The 17,928-nt window shown below is 47.8% G+C and overlaps 1 protein-coding gene across 1 annotated transcript in view; it reads left to right on the plus strand.

Moving 5' to 3' along the window:
* The first annotated feature begins 361 nt into the window (after window positions 1–361).
* LOC308666575 (uncharacterized protein) overlaps window positions 362–17,928 on the plus strand; it is a 30,546-nt gene continuing 12,979 nt past the window's right edge. Inside the window, exons 1-9 of the mRNA XM_081325468.1 lie at window positions 362–541; window positions 1,847–1,922; window positions 4,545–4,604; window positions 5,683–5,747; window positions 6,503–6,584; window positions 6,689–6,789; window positions 7,035–7,130; window positions 10,635–10,745; window positions 12,360–12,433. Of these exons, the coding sequence (XP_081181594.1) occupies window positions 506–541; window positions 1,847–1,922; window positions 4,545–4,604; window positions 5,683–5,747; window positions 6,503–6,584; window positions 6,689–6,789; window positions 7,035–7,130; window positions 10,635–10,745; window positions 12,360–12,433 (701 nt within the window). The 5' untranslated portion in view covers window positions 362–505. The remainder of the gene's footprint in view (window positions 542–1,846; window positions 1,923–4,544; window positions 4,605–5,682; window positions 5,748–6,502; window positions 6,585–6,688; window positions 6,790–7,034; window positions 7,131–10,634; window positions 10,746–12,359; window positions 12,434–17,928) is intronic.

Here is a 17,928-nt window from a genome sequence, read left to right on the forward strand (position 1 = left end):
TGCATTCACACAAGCTTTTTTCCTCTCCTGTACTCCCGACTGTTTCCTTCATTTACAGCTCAAGGTATTTTTCTTTATAGGAATAATCTATTATCAGGATAAGTCCAAAGCTAAAAATGTTGGAAAGGAACAGTCAAGACATCGAGATGCGGCTCTTAATTCTGGAAAAATCTCCTTTGGCTCAAACGAATTGCGTCCAGCGTAGGTGACTTGAAGAGCCGGATTTTGTATGAAACTGGTCGGTCGGCAATGCGGAAGGAAAATCAGGTCCGGCCAGTAAGGAGCGGAACACGCAAACCACGGCCTAATTGTCTGCGCTTCAGGGAAGGTTTTCCGATCAGCACTTTGCACGTGTTGGCACTCGCCACCTCCTTCCTCATTGGGACATTCCTCCGCTTAAAAGTATAAAAGCAGCTCTCAGCTTGCACCGATTGCGGAAAGGGGGCGGTTTCTGGTTGGTACGAGCCACAGCACCAAGCACGTCTGGAGTCGCCCCGCGGGGAAGATGGAAGTCACGCTGGGCTACTGGAACATCCGAGGGGTAAATCCGTGTAGAGGGAAGCGGGGTGGCCAGCAGGATCGGACCGGGAGGAGACCATAGAAAAGCCCCACCGTCTCGGTGCCTCCCTCCCGTCCAGGATTCGGCAATTTCCGTCTTTGGATCGACCGACCGAGGTCGAAGAGGCGGCAGGCGGGTGGGCGGAACCACGAGGACCGAAGCGTTTTCTAAGCGGAGAACTCCTGCAGCTCGAGGCTAGCGCCCCCCCCCATTTGGGTGAATTCAAGAAACGGGGTGGGGTGGTATGAGGATTGGGACCATTTTGGTGTAGAGGTAGTCCTCGGTTTACAACCATTTGTTTAGTGATCGTTCAAAGTTACAAGGGCACTGAAAAAAAGTGACTTGCGACCATTTTTCACACTTAAGATGGCTGCAGCATTCCCAGGGTCACGTGATTAAAATTTTAAACACTTGGCAACTGACAACAACTTTTTGCTTATTTAACAACTGCAGGGAGTCACTTAACCACTGTGGCAAGAAAGGTCGTAAAATGGGACAAAATTCATTTAACGACTGTCTTGCTTACCAATGGAAATTTGGGGCTCAATTGTGGTCATAGGTCCAGGGCTACCTGTAGCGATTAAGGTAGTGATTAAGCCACATTTTTTTCAGCCCTTGGAAGGAGGCAAGGACAAACCACTTCTGTAATCTTGCCCAGAAAACTGCCAAGATTAACACAGGCAGTGGCCAGGAGTTAACCCACACAACTCAAACCTCATGAGGATAGCAACTGGTGGCAACCACAAATATGAGGGCAGGATGAGAAACCTTGATGGGAGGAATACTGGGAAACATGTCAGTTCCATTTTGGGGCAATCATTTAGAGCAAGTTGCTGCTATTGGAGGCTCCTGCCCTCAGCTCCCAAACCAGCCTACCTGTCTTTCTCTTCTGCTCACAGCAGCCAATTTAGGTGTCTCGCGAATGAAGGCAAATACATAGGTCTCCCAGAATAATGTTGCAGGATCCAATCCGAGTTGATCACCGGGACCAGCGGTTTGGTCTTCCGAGCTTGCGGATTTCTGCTGGAGTCCAACTTCAGAAGATGGACACCAGCACAAGTCCAAAAGCTTGGCAGTCCAAACCTCTGGTCCCGGTGATCGACTCGGATTGGATCCCGCAATTTAGGTGTCTCTTGGAAGCCTACCAGCAGCACAGGGAGCAAAGCAGCACCTGCTCCTCACTTGATACTGGAAACTAAGCCAGTTATTTCAATTTTTTATAAGGCTGCCTTAGGGGCAATGATGAGTATCTATGGATTGTCTCACCACGATATTCTTTTCCCACAGTTGGCTCATTGCATTAAACTGCTCTTAGAGTATACCGAGACCCCCTATAACGAGAAACACTATGTTGCTATTGAAGGTAAGGAACCGAATAGAGGTCTTGAACTTCAAGAAGGCTTGTCTAATTTTCTGGGAGGAGGATGCTGGGCTGACCGCAGTATTTTTTGAACTGGCCTGTCGGCTCTCTCCAGGCTTAGACAGATTGTGCCAATATTGGATATAACTGGACTTAGAAAATTTTAACTGATCCAGTAAACACCCAAAACAATGCACCCAATTTTTAAGTATTCGAACTGCTATTAGAAGAAACAAAAGCTGTTTGGTATCTGTAACACAAAGAAACTTGCCAAAGATTTACAATGGTCCTTTTTCCCATTGCTGATTTAGATACATGAATAAGAACAAAATGTCTGTTAATCTGTTTCAATGGCTACCCTACAAATTTTTGCTGTTCTTGAACTCTGGTTGCATATTTGTGTAAAATGGGTGGCACACTAACACTGGATTGATTGCTTCTCCGCTCACTTGAATAAGCACAGCATAAACAAATCCTAATCCTACCCATTGTCTTTCTTGTTCCCAATAAGTTTCTACCTTATCCCCAGTTCAAAAGAGTTTTAAGTCATCATTAACTTATCAGTATAAAGTAGTATTCCCCCCCCCCTTATTTTGACACTGTTCAGTGACAACATCAAGGTGTGTAAAAGCTGTTAAGCTTTGGCATTTATTCCCTGGGAGGCAAAGTCATTTGACCCTTTCTATTGTAAAAGCAGTCCACAATTGAAACTGGCAAGGCTGTCATTAAGCAAAGTGGCTGCTAAGGAAAATTGTGATTGTTCTTATAATCTTACTTCAGCTTTCCTTTGCTTTAAAGACCTGCGAAGTCATAGATGCAAGGATTGATTGCAAAGTTATGTTTTCATCACTGTGAACAGTTGCTAAATGAGGATTACCTGCATGCGTGAATGGAGATCTATTTGGGGGTTCGAGGAGATAAAAGCTTACTCACTCTTCTCTGATTCCTACCCAGCTCCCCCCCTCCCAGCATTCCTGTCCTGCCTTTCTCCCTTCCCCATTATCATTTTGTTTCCCTTGTTCCTTTCATACCTGTCACCAATGCCTACCTAGTTTTTCTGCAGGAATTAGCTTCTACAGTAATCTACATTATAACCAAAATGATGACTGTGCCATCCTCACAATTACTGCCCTTATTATTTGCATCCCAACATCTGATGCTAGTATGTTGATTTGCAAGATGCATTTTTGTCATTGCCCCCTTCTCCCTGCTGCAAATTCTCATGTCTTCAGATTTTCGACAAGGTGGAGGGAGGCAAGAACACACAGGTGCCACATCCATGCCACTTAGGAAAGAATAAAAGGAAACGTGCTCATTTGCCAGTTTCCTTGTATTTGTCAGTTTCAATCATGTTCCACCTGACTCCAAGTGAGAAAGTTGGTTGTCCAGGATCAAGTCACAGTTTCATTTCTATTGGACAAAAACATAGTTAAAGAATCACAGCAGGCTCCGCTTCCTTCCTTTGGATGGCTGATGTTTTTCTATCTTACTGTATTTCTTACTTCGGAGTTCCAGGCTGTAGAAAACCAGTTTAGAGAAGAAGCCTGAGCCCCAAAGACAGACCCAAGCCATTTTGGCTCCAGTGATTGGTAAATATCTTCTGCTGATTGGTGACACGTTGAAAGGGCACCAAAGCCAGAGAAAAAGTTTCTTGTAAAGACTTGTACACTCCCTGGTCAGCGTAATAATTAAAGTTTTAGAAGAGAGATTCTAGACCCAGAACAATGATTGTCAATGGGGCAGTAGATGTTTTGCAGGCATTGATTTTCTCTGCCAGTGGAAGAAATAGGTTCACCAATAAAATATTGACCCATTCATGGTGGATCATTTTTCCTGCCCCCACCCATCAAGCTAGCTTAGGAAGGTGAAATGAACACAGAAGTAGGTATTTAGTTTCAAGCAAACTTGAGAACGTGGGATACCGTAATCACTTGATTATGTATTATTTGTAAAGAAATCTTCCTGGGAAATGTATAAATAATAATTATCATTGTTGGAGTAGTTGCGGGAGGGGGTTGTTTTATTTTTAGAAAAGATCTGTGTTCTGGACGAACAATGGGTGAAATCATAGTGTCTAGAGCAGACATGTCAAACACAAGGCCCGGGGGCCAGATCCGGCCCGCGAAGTGGTTTCATGTGGCCCGCGAAGCCATCCTGGGAACAGTGAGGGAACGGCCCCCACTGCCTTGGCCCTGGCCCAGAGACCATCCTTCTGCCAGAGACCCCCAGATCTGTCCCACTCCTGCCCAGGCCCCCATAGGCACCCTTGATGCCAACGATGTAGAGCTGGCCATGCCCACCCAGTAGGCCATACGGACTCTAGCCACGCCCACTAAGTAGGCCATGCCCACCCTGGCCACACCCACCCGGCCCCCTGAGGGCAGCCGCAATGCTGATGCGGCCCTCCATGAAATTGAGTTTGACACCCCTGGTCTAGAGTCATGCAAAAAGTACATTCAGTCCCTGTAAATTTTATATGGTTTAAGCTGTCTCCAATACTTGCAAAATAGCATATATAATACAAATACATATACACTGATAAGAATGCAATTATCATATCTTAATATGCATATCTAAATGTTGATGATTATTATTTAAATATGAACATAATGCCTCTCACCGTAGTGGAGAACAGTGAAATGAAATCAGAAAATAATACAGAGCGAGTTGGAAAGCTTGGCATTGGTGAGTATAAGATTGAAACAGAAAATGATTTTTTTTCTAAATACAGAATAACAGGGACCTTGGGGGTCTTCTAGTCCAACCCCCTGCTCAGGGAGGAAACCCTATACCATTTCAGACAAATCGTTGTCCAGTCTCTTCTTAAAAACTCCCAAGGTTGCAGCATCCACAACTTCTGGAAGCAAGTTGTTCCACTGATTAATTGTTCTAACTGTCAGGAAATTTCTTCTTAGTTCCAGGTTGCTTCTCTCCTTAATTAGTTTCCATCCGTTGCTTCTTGTCCTGCCCTCAGGTGCTTTGGAGAGTAGGTTGACTTCCTCTTCTTTGTGGCAGCCCCTTAGATATTGGAACACTGTTATCAAATAAAATAGGGAATCCTGTATAAACTGCAGTGTATGTCGGATGTCAAGGCAATGGGTCATTTATCATATTTCACTATTACAAAGTTCCTAATAGTTGAATTGTCTGTCATGAAGCTACAAAAGGCAAAAGCTGGATTTATCCAGCTTTAATTAGTAAGAGTGGATAGGACTTAAGACGCATCTCTTGTAAAACTAGTACTTCAGTTTGTCAGCCACAAACCTAGGGGGGCAACATTGCGTTCAAGGCAAGGCTAGGAATACTATTTCAGAGTAGCCAGCTTCCGCCTCATCCTCCAATTCAGTGGAAATGGGAAGCATCCCATTCCCAACGTGGAATGGAAAAACCAACTGCAATCAGTTCAGGCCCTTTCTGCAGTTCCAAAGCTGCTGGGATGTTCAGGAATTCAGTGTGCTGGATGGAAAGGTCAACACAGCCTGCCCCGCAAAGATGAACAACTGATTTTTGGCATTTTCTCAGAAAATGGCTTTAGCGGGGAGGAGACAGAGCAGTGAGAGAGATATAACAATGGAATTGGGACTTGAGAGGTCAACCTTAAATGAGAATGACCTTTGTTAGGATTTGCCATAATTGTACTTTGCTGTAATAGGGAGGTCAAAACAATGTGTCGTATCTTTGCTGTCGTTGCAACCCCAAAACCTCCATTTTGCCCAATCTGTTTAAATGGACTTGCATTAACAATACATGCATCTGCTTACAGCTCATAATTTGGATCTGACTGAATGGACAAGTGTGAAGGAGAAGCTGGGTTTGGACTTTCCAAATGTAAGTAGCAGTTGTGGATAATACGTAGCAGTACCTTCCTGTAGGTTGAGAGGAGCCGGTAGATCAAGTCGCTGCTGACCTTGTTAAGATTGGTGAAATTAATGAGGAAAGAGCCTTGAACTGTTACAGAAGCAGTCCTGGCAGGCAAAACATCTTGACTGAACTCTGCTTGATTGCAACCACACTCTATAATTGCATAGGGATGGTGGGACAAGAAAACAAAAATCAGTGTGATTGACTTCAATGAATTCCTCACCTGAGCACAGTTAAAAATAAGCTAGCAGGCTGAGGCTCGTCAGAGCAAAATACTGTAGAAATAATCCTCTAGCTCAGGGGTAGGCAACCTCGGGAAGTCCATGAGTCATAAAAGAGCCGAGTTTGCCTACCCCTGCTCTAGCTGGAAGTTTAAGCAAATTCATTCTGTATAAAAGAATTGGGGGGGAAATGAGAATGCTATATGCCAAAAGAATGGAAGTGTCTCAAGGGAACAGAATGGATAAGATGGGAGAAATAATTTGATATTTCAGTTTAATCTCTGTAGAACCCAAAAAGTTACTATTCTGGCCACTGACAACTCCGTGCAAAATTCTTATATCCGAAGCAATGTTTGGTCATAAAAACATAAATTCAAGCCATTCTCAGAAAACCCTCCACTTGGTTCATTCCTAGAATTTAGGAATTGTTCAAGGGGCATGTTTGGGCAATGTAATAATTCATAATATCTTTGCATCTTTACTCTTTTCCTTTCTCCCTAGCTCCCCTATCTTATTGATGGTGACAGAAAGATTACCCAAAGCAATGCCATCCTGCGATACATTGCACGCAAGCACAAGATGTGTAAGTGGTTCAGACTCCCCTTTGGTGTTGTTTTAAAACTGATTTTCTTCAAATAATTGCCCAGAAGTGGCTCCTCACTTTTGCACGACATTGTGTTGCCACAGGTGGTGAGACGGAAGAAGAAATGATCAGGATAGACATACTTGAGAACCACCTCATGGACGTCCGTGTGAGCCTTGGAAAACTGTGTTACGATCCAGATTTTGTGAGTGTTGTGCTTTCTGTCATCCTTCAAAATGGTATCAAGACTATAACAGATGATCTGAAGATCAGTTTGGGCTTTTTTGGAGTGATCAGATAGATCAATTTAAGGAAAAAGAGAGAAAAGTTCTGCGTTAGTTATTGAGCTGAGGGAAGGGAACAAAAAAGAAAAATGGGAAGTTGCTAAGGTCAAAGTTTCACAAAGATTTGGCTAGAAGCCAGCCTGTAGATAATCATCTCTTTTTGCAGGAAAAACTAAAGCCTGAGTATTTGGAATCACTACCTGGGAAACTCAAGATGTTGTCTCAATTTCTGGGGGACATGAAGTGGTTTGCAGGAAAAAAGGTATTTATGCTTGAGGTGATTTACCGTATATACTTGAGTATAAGCCGAATTTTTCAGCCCACTTTTTGGGCTGAAAAATTCCACTTCGGCTTATACTCCAGTCAACAAAAAAAACTTACCGAGGACTTGTGCGCGGCCGAGGCTTTGGTGCTTCCGGGATCGCCCGCACCTCTCCCAAGCCACCGCCGTCCGAGACCTGCCGAAGTTTGGGGAGGTTTGGGGAGGTGCGCGCGCACATCCCCAAACTCCGCGCCTTGCCTGCCTGCTTCTTTCCGCAGCGGAAAGAAGCAGGCAGGCAGGGCGCGGAGGAACGGAGACTTGCCGACGTTTGGGGAGGTTTGGGCGCCTCCCCAAACCTCGGCAGGTCTCCGTTCCTCCGCGCAGACCTGCCGACGTTTGGGGAGGTTTGGGCGCCTCCCCAAACCTCCCCAAACGTCGGCAGGTCTCCGTTCCTCCTGCCGACCTTTGGGGAGGTTTGGGCGCCTCCCCAAACCTCCCCAAACCTCGGCAGGTCTCCGTTCCTCCTGCCGACCTTTGGGGAGGTTTGGGCGCCTCCCCAAACCTCGGCAGGTCTCCGTTCCTCCTGCCGACCTTTGGGGAGGTTTGGGCGCCTCCCCAAACCTCGGCAGGTCTCCGTTCCTCCTGCCGACCTTTGGGGAGGTTTGGGCGCCTCCCCAAACCTCGGCAGGTCTCCGTTCCTCCTGCCGACCTTTGGGGAGGTTTGGGCGCCTCCCCAAACCTCCCCAGGTCTCCGTTCCTCCTGCCGACCTTTGGGGAGGTTTGGGTGCCTCCCCAAACCTCGGCAGGTCTCCGTTCCTCCTGCCGACCTTTGGGGAGGTTTGGGCGCCTCCCCAAACCTCGGCAGGTCTCCGTTCCTGTTTGGGGAGGTTTGGGCGCCTCCCCAAACCTCCCCAAACCTCGGCAGGTCTCCGTTCCTCCGCGCAGACCTGCCGACCTTTGGGGAGGTTTGGGCGCCTCCCCAAACGTCCCCAAACCTCGGCAGGTCTCCGTTCCTGTTTGGGGAGGTTTGGGCGCCTCCCCAAACCTCCCCAAACCTCGGCAGGTCTCCGTTCCTCCGCGCAGACCTGCCGACCTTTGGGGAGGTTTGGGCGCCTCCCCAAACCTCGGCAGGTCTCCGTTCCTGTTTGGGGAGGTTTGGGCGCCTCCCCAAACCTCGGCAGGTCTCCGTTCCTCCGCGCAGACCTGCCGACCTTTGGGGAGGTTTGGGCGCCTCCCCAAACGTCCCCAAACCTCGGCAGGTCTCCGTTCCTGTTTGGGGAGGTTTGGGCGCCTCCCCAAACCTCCCCAAACCTCGGCAGGTCTCCGTTCCTCCGCGCAGACCTGCCGACCTTTGGGGAGGTTTGGGCGCCTCCCCAAACGTCCCCAAACCTCGGCAGGTCTCCGTTCCTGTTTGGGGAGGTTTGGGCGCCTCCCCAAACCTCCCCAAACCTCGGCAGGTCTCCGTTCCTCCGCGCAGACCTGCCGACCTTTGGGGAGGTTTGGGCGCCTCCCCAAACGTCCCCAAACCTCGGCAGGTCTCCGTTCCTGTTTGGGGAGGTTTGGGCGCCTCCCCAAACGTCCCCAAACCTCGGCAGGTCTCCGTTCCTCCGCGCAGACCTGCCGACCTTTGGGGAGGTTTGGGCGCCTCCCCAAACGTCCCCAAACCTCGGCAGGTCTCCGTTCCTGTTTGGGGAGGTTTGGGCGCCTCCCCAAACCTCCCCAAACCTCGGCAGGTCTCCGTTCCTCCGCGCAGACCTGCCGACCTTTGGGGAGGTTTGGGCGCCTCCCCAAACGTCCCCAAACCTCGGCAGGTCTCCGTTCCTGTTTGGGGAGGTTTGGGCGCCTCCCCAAACGTCCCCAAACCTCGGCAGGTCTCCGTTCCTCCGCGCAGACCTGCCGACCTTTGGGGAGGTTTGGGCGCCTCCCCAAACCTCCCCAAACCTCGGCAGGTCTCCGTTCTTCCTGCCGACCTTTGGGGAGGTTTGGGCGCCTCCCCAAACCTCCCCAAACGTCGGCAGGTCTGCGCGGAGGAACGGAGACCTGCCGAGGTTTGGGGAGGTTTGGGGAGGCGCCCAAACCTCCCCAAACAGGAACGGAGACCTGCCGAGGTTTGGGGAGGTTTGGGGAGGCGCCCAAACCTCCCCAAAGGTCGGCAGGTCTGCGCGGAGGAACGGAGACCTGCCGAGGTTTGGGGAGGTTTGGGGAGGCGCCCAAACCTCCCCAAACAGGAACGGAGACCTGCCGAGGTTTGGGGACGTTTGGGGAGGCGCCCAAACCTCCCCAAAGGTCGGCAGGTCTGCGCGGAGGAACGGAGACCTGCCGAGGTTTGGGGAGGTTTGGGGAGGCGCCCAAACCTCCCCAAACAGGAACGGAGACCTGCCGAGGTTTGGGGACGTTTGGGGAGGCGCCCAAACCTCCCCAAAGGTCGGCAGGTCTGCGCGGAGGAACGGAGACCTGCCGAGGTTTGGGGAGGTTTGGGGAGGCGCCCAAACCTCCCCAAACAGGAACGGAGACCTGCCGAGGTTTGGGGACGTTTGGGGAGGCGCCCAAACCTCCCCAAAGGTCGGCAGGTCTGCGCGGAGGAACGGAGACCTGCCGAGGTTTGGGGAGGTTTGGGGAGGCGCCCAAACCTCCCCAAACAGGAACGGAGACCTGCCGAGGTTTGGGGACGTTTGGGGAGGCGCCCAAACCTCCCCAAAGGTCGGCAGGTCTGCGCGGAGGAACGGAGACCTGCCGAGGTTTGGGGAGGTTTGGGGAGGCGCCCAAACCTCCCCAAACAGGAACGGAGACCTGCCGAGGTTTGGGGAGGTTTGGGGAGGCGCCCAAACCTCCCCAAACGTCGGCAGGTCTGCGCGGAGGAACGGAGACCTGCCGAGGTTTGGGGAGGTTTGGGGAGGCGCCCAAACCTCCCCAAACAGGAACGGAGACCTGCCGAGGTTTGGGGACGTTTGGGGAGGCGCCCAAACCTCCCCAAAGGTCGGCAGGTCTGCGCGGAGGAACGGAGACCTGCCGAGGTTTGGGGAGGCGCCCAAACCTCCCCAAAGGTCGGCAGGAGGAACGGAGACTTGCCGAGGTTTGGGGAGGTTTGGGGAGGCGCCCAAACCTCCCCAAAGGTCGGCAGGAGGAACGGAGACCTGCCGAGGTTTGGGGAGGTTTGGGGAGGCGCCCAAACCTCCCCAAAGGTCGGCAGGAGGAACGGAGACCTGCCGACGTTTGGGGAGGTTTGGGGAGGCGCCCAAACCTCCCCAAAGGTCGGCAGGAGGAACGGAGACCTGCCGACGAGCCGCGGCCACACAGGGTATTCCTGTGTATTCAGGCTTGCAGAACGGCGGATCGGCTTATACTCGAGTCAATAACTTTTTCCAGTTTTGGGGGGTGAAATTGGGGGTCTCGGCTTATACTCGAGTCGGCTTATACTCAAGTATATACGGTATATCAAACCACGCTGTTTGACACATTTTATTCTTCCATTTAAAAATATTTTCCTGTTGTTAATTTTTCTAGCTCACCTACGTAGATTTCATTGCTTATGATGCATTAGATACAAATCAAATGCTGGAGCCAAAGTGCTTGGACCAGTTTCCAAATCTGAAGGAATTCTTTCATCGCATTGAGGTGAAATGCATTTTGCCTTATATATGAATCTCTAACAATAATTACTGAAAGTTTGCAATAGAAAAGTGAATATGATTTTCATCCCAAGTAAGCCAAGGTATGAAGTGTTCAAATGGGATGTAAGCCAAGATCTTTGTAGCAAAGTCAGCATGCAGTAGTTTCAAGGGGAGAAACTAGGAATATTTGTTGGGATCTATAGGAAGATTGAGCAACTTATATTCCATCCAGCTCTCTAACTCCCATACTTAGTGACTGTTTTCTGACATTATGGAAATGTCACATACAATATTTAAAATCCTTGGTAGATATTTATCCTATACAACAGGGGCGTCAAACTCAATTTCATTGAGGGCCACATCAGCATTGCGGTTGCCCTCAGGGGGGTGGGTGGGTGTGGCCTACTGGGTGGGCGTGGCTAGAGTGCGTATGGCCTACTGGGTGGGCATGGCCAGCTCTACATCATTCGCATCAAGGGTGCCTATGGGGGCCTGGGCAGGAGTGGGACAGATCTGGGGGTCTCTGGCAGAAGGAGGGTCTCTGGGCCAGGGCCAAGGCAGTGGGGGCCGTTCCCTCACTGTTTCCAGGATGGCTTTGCGGGCCACATGAAACCACTTCGTGGGCCGGATCTGGCCCCTGGGCCTTGTGTTTGACATGTCTGCTATACAAAGTTGTTTCAAACATTGCTACTTAATGCCTTGGAGAATTGAGGCGAGAGCATTGGAAGATCCTTCTATTTCATTTTTTTAAGCAAAAACTATATCAGGAATATAAAAGAGTGTAAAAAAATGTACCGGTGTTTTGGGGAGTAGAAAGAATTGTACAACACCTAACATTCTTTTCCAGAACATAGATATTAGCTATTCCCTTAGGGTTGGGTTTGGTTGTTGCAAGAACCTGACTAGAAAAATAGCCACAATGACTGGGCTGTACAAAAATCACCACCTGTCTTGCAGAAGTCCTAGCCAACATGGCCAGTAGCACCTAAACACATCTGAGGAATGCGGCTTTAAACAATTACATGTTTTGTTAAGTTTTGGCTAAGGGTGTTTCTGAATCACACCATTGTGGTTGTACAGCAAGGGATACGGCTTTCCCCCCCCCCCCAGAAAATCATCATTAATGTTATGTATGAACCCAGCCATTGTGTGCTACATACCATGAAATTGAAAAGTCTTCACTTTTCACTAAATGGAGTAGAACACACAGATAAGCTTCTCTCATTCAGTCCTTGGTGAAAGAAGTGACTTACCATGATGCAGGGGTCTCCAACCTTGGCAACGTTATGACTTATGGACTTCAACTCGCAGAATTCCTCAGCCAACCATGGCTGGCTGAGGAATTCTGGGTGTTGAAGCCCACAAGTCATAAGGTTGCCAAGGTTGGAGACACCTACCATAATGGATGAAATAGTGGCAAGGGACTTGATCCACTCTCTGTGTTCAAAAGTTATTATCTCCCATATTGCAAACAAATGGATAATTGAAAGCAACAACAATATAGCTTTTCAGATACTAAACAGACAATTGCAGTTTTGTTCTGGCTTAGACTATTGGTGTTGTGTAATGACAACACACTACTAGGCAATGACAAATATCCTTCTGGCTTTCTCGGCAGGCCTTGGAGACGATTGCTGTCTACCTGAAATCAAGTCGCTGCATCAGGACTCCCATCTTTTTGAGTTGTGCCTTGTGGGGCAACAAAAAAATCTAGAAGAGATCACAAGCCTCAGGAGGATAACAACTGGAATCACCATATGAATGAGGGACCTTGAGTCATTCATTAGTCTTCCATATTTTCAAGTCTTATTATCATTCTAAGGCTCATGTTCACCTGATAAAGAATATAAGAAAATGAAAAAAATACTCTGATTCTTAATCCCTCCTTGGTCTGTTTCCCCACTGTAAATCTGGGCTCCAATGTTGCAGCAAAGGAGTTTACTTTTTATAATATGAATAGAAAAGTTCCTAAATGGTGCCTAAGTAACAAAGTATGTTACTCTGTGTCTGTTTCTTGAGCTTCTGCTTCCTTCAGTAGGGGAAAGGCAGATTAAGTTCATGGGGAGCATTTTCAATCAGAATAGAGCTGGAAAGGACTTTGGAGGTCTTCTAGTCCAGGGCTTTTCAACTGGTGGTACCCAGTGGTACCTTAGCACCTGGCAGGTGGTACACAACCCCAAGCCAAGTTTTTTTTTTATCCCATCCTTCTCCGAAGACTCAGGGCGGCTTACAATCTAAGAAGCACAAATCAATGTGCTTAGCAATAGCCTTCATTCGATGTATATGCCTGCTTATTAGGGCTTTGCCCCCCCCAAGCGGCATTTTTACAAAGTCAGCTTATTGCCCCCAACAATCTGGGTCCTCATTTTACCTACCTCGGAAGGATGGAAGGCTGAGTCAACCTTGAGCCTGGTGGGACTCGAACCTGCACTAATTGCAGGCAGCTGGTGTTACTTAAGGAGGCATTAGCCCACTGCTCCACCAAGGCTCTTATTTTACCTAGTGTACCAGGGAAGGGAACAAGCTAAAGCGGTACCGTGAAGGCCTGGAGGAGATAAGCTGGAGCTGCAGGGCTCAGCAGAAGCACCAGGATCTGCACACACAGCTACATGCTGGTTGGAGCTTCTGGCATACCTGGAAGAGAGAAGGAGGCAGAGGGCAGAGAGAGAAGAAGCTATAAAAGGAGCAGGTTTTAGCCGGAGAGGGAAAAAAACAGAAGAGGCTTTTGTTAGCAAAACGGTGAGAGAGAGCGAGAGAGGCCTTTGTGAGCAACGTGTGAGTGAAAGAGCGAGAGGCTTTTGCGAGCGAAGGGTGAGTGAGTGAAAGTGAGAGAGGCTTTTGCAAGTGAAGGGTGAGAGAAAAAGGGAAAAGTGAGGGGGAGGGGGAAAAAAGGCATTGACTTCTGACTTCCTCTGTTGCAGTAGAAGGAAGCGTTAACATTGAACCTCAACTTTTTACTTTTCAGTAATATTATAAAGTAGCCATTCCTATAACAACAAATGAATCTAACCAGTAAAGCCCCAAATCCCCCCCCTGCCTTTTTTTGTTTTAGTCATCAAGTTTTTGACATCTTGCTAAGCACTGGTGGTACTCGAACATTGTCATGTCCTAAAAGTGGTACAATCTGAAAAGGTTGAAAAGCCCTATTCTAGTCCAACCACGTGCTCAAGCAGGAGACCCTGTACCATTTCAGACAAGTGACCGACTAATCTCTTCTTAAAAACCACCAATGATGAAGCACCCGCAACAACTGAAGGCAAGCTCTTCCACTGGTTAATTGTCCTCGCTGGCTGTTAGGAAGTTTCTCCTTAATTCCAGGTAGCTTCTCTCCTTGATTAGTTTCCATCGTCTTGCCTTCTGGTGCTTTGGAAAACAAGCTAACCCCTCTCCTCTTTGCGGCAACCTCTCAAATACTGGAACACTGCTATCAGTCCCCCCCCCCAGTCCTTCTTTTCTCTAGACTAGCCTTTCATACTACCAGTTTAGATTTTCCAGCCTCTACAGTTTAATAAAAGCCATCTGTCTTCACTTATTAACTCAGATGCGCTGAGAAAAAGAGCAAGCCTCGCTCTCCACCCCACCACGCCCTGCCAGCTGCCCTAGTTCTTGCAGCAAAGGGGAAAGGCATTCTTCTTTCTCTGTGCAGAGAGGAAAGCAAAAAACTAGGCAGCTCGGACAAGAAGAAAGAGTGTATGGGCAAAGTAGCATCAATCCCACCCTGCTTTTCTTCTACTAAGAGATAAGAAAAAAGAATTGGAGTTGCTAGACCAGCTGAAGCCCCAGAAGAGGCTCCGATGTCTACTGGGGCACTCTGATGCCTGGCCTCCAATGGCCAGCCCTCTTCTACTCTGCTATCCAAAGAGCTGCAAAGTTGGGCACGTCAGGTTCTCCTGCAGCAACTGAAGACGCCACCCGCCCAAGAAGCCCTTCAGTGCAGGTGGGCCAGGAACCTGTGAAAGTGGGCAGCTGCAGCAGAGAGTGCTAACAGGATATTCCCGTTCTGAAGGTTGCCTAGCGTGGGCCAGAGCTGAGCAAATAGCAGCTGCAGCATGTAAAGTAGGTGGTGCTGCTGTGCTGCATATTCACCCTGAAGCCCCCTTGGCATGCGCCGAGTTTACCCCAGGACGGAGCCAGAGATGTCGCATGCAGCGATTGTGAAATCTGCTGGACTTGTTAAGGCAGTGAATCAGGTCCCCTCCATCACAGCATGATGTCATGTTTCCAACGTATGGGCTTTTCAAGTGACTCTGAGGCATTGTTTACCTTAAAAGTCCTTTATTTAGCCTAATACACCGGCAAATGCTTCTCCAATTAATTTAAAGAATCAGTTTCCCTTCCGTTAGACAACCCGCCAAGTTCTTATCTTCTTTAATTTTATATGGCCTTGAGGTACAATCTTCCTCCTCCCTCCTCCCAGCCTTAACCCTATCTCTTAAAGCAATACAAAAGTTTAACATATGAAATAGCTGCTTCTTCATCTCTTGTCAAGCAAGAACATTCGATGTTAGCAGCGTTGACACATGCTTCTTTTGTGTCTCATTATTTTAAGATGGGAGGTGCCCAAATGGGTGGGGAAGGAGAGATGGGTCAGGGAAAGACCTGTAACCAAACCCTTCCAATTTTTGCTGTAGTACTCCAAGGGTGTGTGTGTCAACTTGTTGGCTAATGACTTGCAAAAAAAAAGTGATGGCAGCAGAGCCAGGGGAGAAAGCTAACCTCCTCACTTGTTGGCCCACTCACACCTTCAGTCTCCTCTGATTCAGAACAGCACCAAAACTGGGATTCACAATAAGATTGCTAATTTCATGACGGCAGTGGGTAGATAGCCCTTGGATTTCATAGAGGGAAAACTGAGGAGGCAATGTACATTTTTCCCCCCACAAGGATTGAGAAATCTGAAATCTCTCCTAAAGATTAAAAGGTAAAGGTTCCTCCGCACATACATGCTAGTCGTTTCCGACTCTAGGGGCCGGTGCTCATCTCTGTTTCAAAGCCGAAGAGCCAGCACTTGTCGGAGGACATCTCTGTGGTCATGTGGCCGGCATGACTAGACACCAAAGGCGCACGGAACGCTGTTACCTTCCCACCGTCGTGGTCCCTATTTTTCTACTTGCAATTTTACGTGCTTTCAAACTGCTAGGTTGGCAGAAGCTGGGATGAGTAACAGGCGCTCACCCTGTTACGCGGCACTCGGGATTCAACCCGCCAAACTGCCGACCTTCTGATCGACGAGCTCAGCGTCCTAACCCACTGAACCACCGCGTCCCTTTCCCAAAAATTATGAAACGCAAAAATATGCACATACGCACTTTGGGGGAAGTGAATGTTATAAAGCTGTTGCCAACGCTGCTAACATCAGATGTCCTTGCTTTGACAACAGATGAAAATGCAGCCATTTTCTCTTTCCTATTTTTCTTACGCTTAGAATTAGTTAGTGCAGGGAGGAGGGATTGGGATGCAAGCTCAGTTAGCCATAACAATAACTCTGCCGTGGGAATCCAAGGACAAACTTGGCCCAGAGTTGATAAGGTTTAGGCGGGCTGGAGAGCTGGGGAGAAAGCCCACGCTTTAAGCTAATTGGGGAATGTGCTTTATGATTGTTTATTGGGGGTGGGAATTGTACATTGTTACTTTGTATCCAGGGTGGGATTTAGTTTTTGGTGTCAACTATGTAGTTTCCTGAATAAAGGATTCTTTAAGGAAAACAACGGCACAAAGTTGTTTTGAAGGGTTTCATCTGTTGGAACCACGACAGCTTTTTAGTGTACAGGATCTACTTCTGCTGCTGGGATATATCTACCATGATAAATTAGATGCTTAGTTGAATATGATTTATAGAGTTTACCAGCCTTTTAAGATTTAATACAGTAGAAAGTATCTCCCCCCACCTCTTCCCAAATGCAAACAATTATTTTTTTCTAATTGAACAGGAAAACTTTTCTATAATGAATCTTAGAATTGTCACATACACAGTTAAACTCATTTTTGGTTTCGGGTTTCTTTTTTGCATTTTGCTTGTTCTCTTTAGTCCATACCATTTCTTTGGCCCTGTGCCAAAACATGGTGAAATAATGAACCTCAGTGTAATCATGTGTGACATTGCATAAAGTGGTGAACAGCTCTTTATATTGTTCATTAACACTGCTGGCAAACTGTGCCAGTGAACAGGGGGAAGGTTGATACAGAAGAATTGAAAACTGCATCAGTTCAAAGAAATCTCTGCATCAGCCCAGTACTCTTCAATAGCTTCATAAACAATTTAATTTAAAATTTAAAAATATTTAGATGAGGGGAGAGATTGGGAACTCATCAAATTTGCAGAGGATCCCAAGCTGGTGGGAGTAGCCAACCCACCAGAAGATAGGCTCAAGATACAGATGGATCCCGACAGACTTGAACATCCTGCCCTATCTAACAAGATGAATTTCAATGGTGAGGAAAGTTAAGGTTCTACATTTAGGCAAGAAAAACCTAATGCACAGGTATAGAATAAGTGGTACCTGGTTCAATAATAGGAACTGTGAGAGGAATCTTAGAGTCCTACTGGACGATCAAATATGAGCCAGTAGTGTGTTGCAGCCGTCAAAAAAGCCAACTAGGTTGCATTAACAAAGAGGGACAGATTCAAATCATGTGAAGTCTTAGAAGCATTAGAATGTGCAGTCTAGAGTTCTACTTAGCAGCCATTTGGATTAAAAATGAAAAGGTAGAACAAGGGATCAATGATTCCATTTCAGCTGGTATTATGCAAGTAGAATCCTGTGAATGTGGGAAAAATGGGATAAAAACAATTTTGAAAATATCCATTATTTAAAGTGCCACATTAAATAGCAGCACCTAGCAACTCTGATATAGAAAATGTTAAACAGTCATGCCTGGTGGTGCAGGTCTGCAGGCTATGCAAAAGAAAAGTCAAAACAATGGCTATAACGGTGCAATTGAAGTTCTGCTTCTTTTTAAATGTGCATTGCAAATATACTTCCCTTTTTACAACCCTGTAGTCCAGGGGTGTCAAACTCAATTTCATTGAGGGCCGCATCAGCATTGCGGTTACCGTTGAGGGGCCGGGTGGGCGTGGCCTACTGGATGGGCGTGGCTGGAGTGTGTGTGACCTACTGGGTGGGCATGGCCAGCTCTACATTGTTTGTGTCAATGATGCCTATGGGGGCCTGGGCAGGAGTGGGACA

This window comes from Vipera berus (genome assembly GCF_964194415.1).
Source record: "Vipera berus genome assembly, chromosome: 3".
NCBI classification, from domain to species: domain Eukaryota; kingdom Metazoa; phylum Chordata; class Lepidosauria; order Squamata; family Viperidae; genus Vipera; species Vipera berus.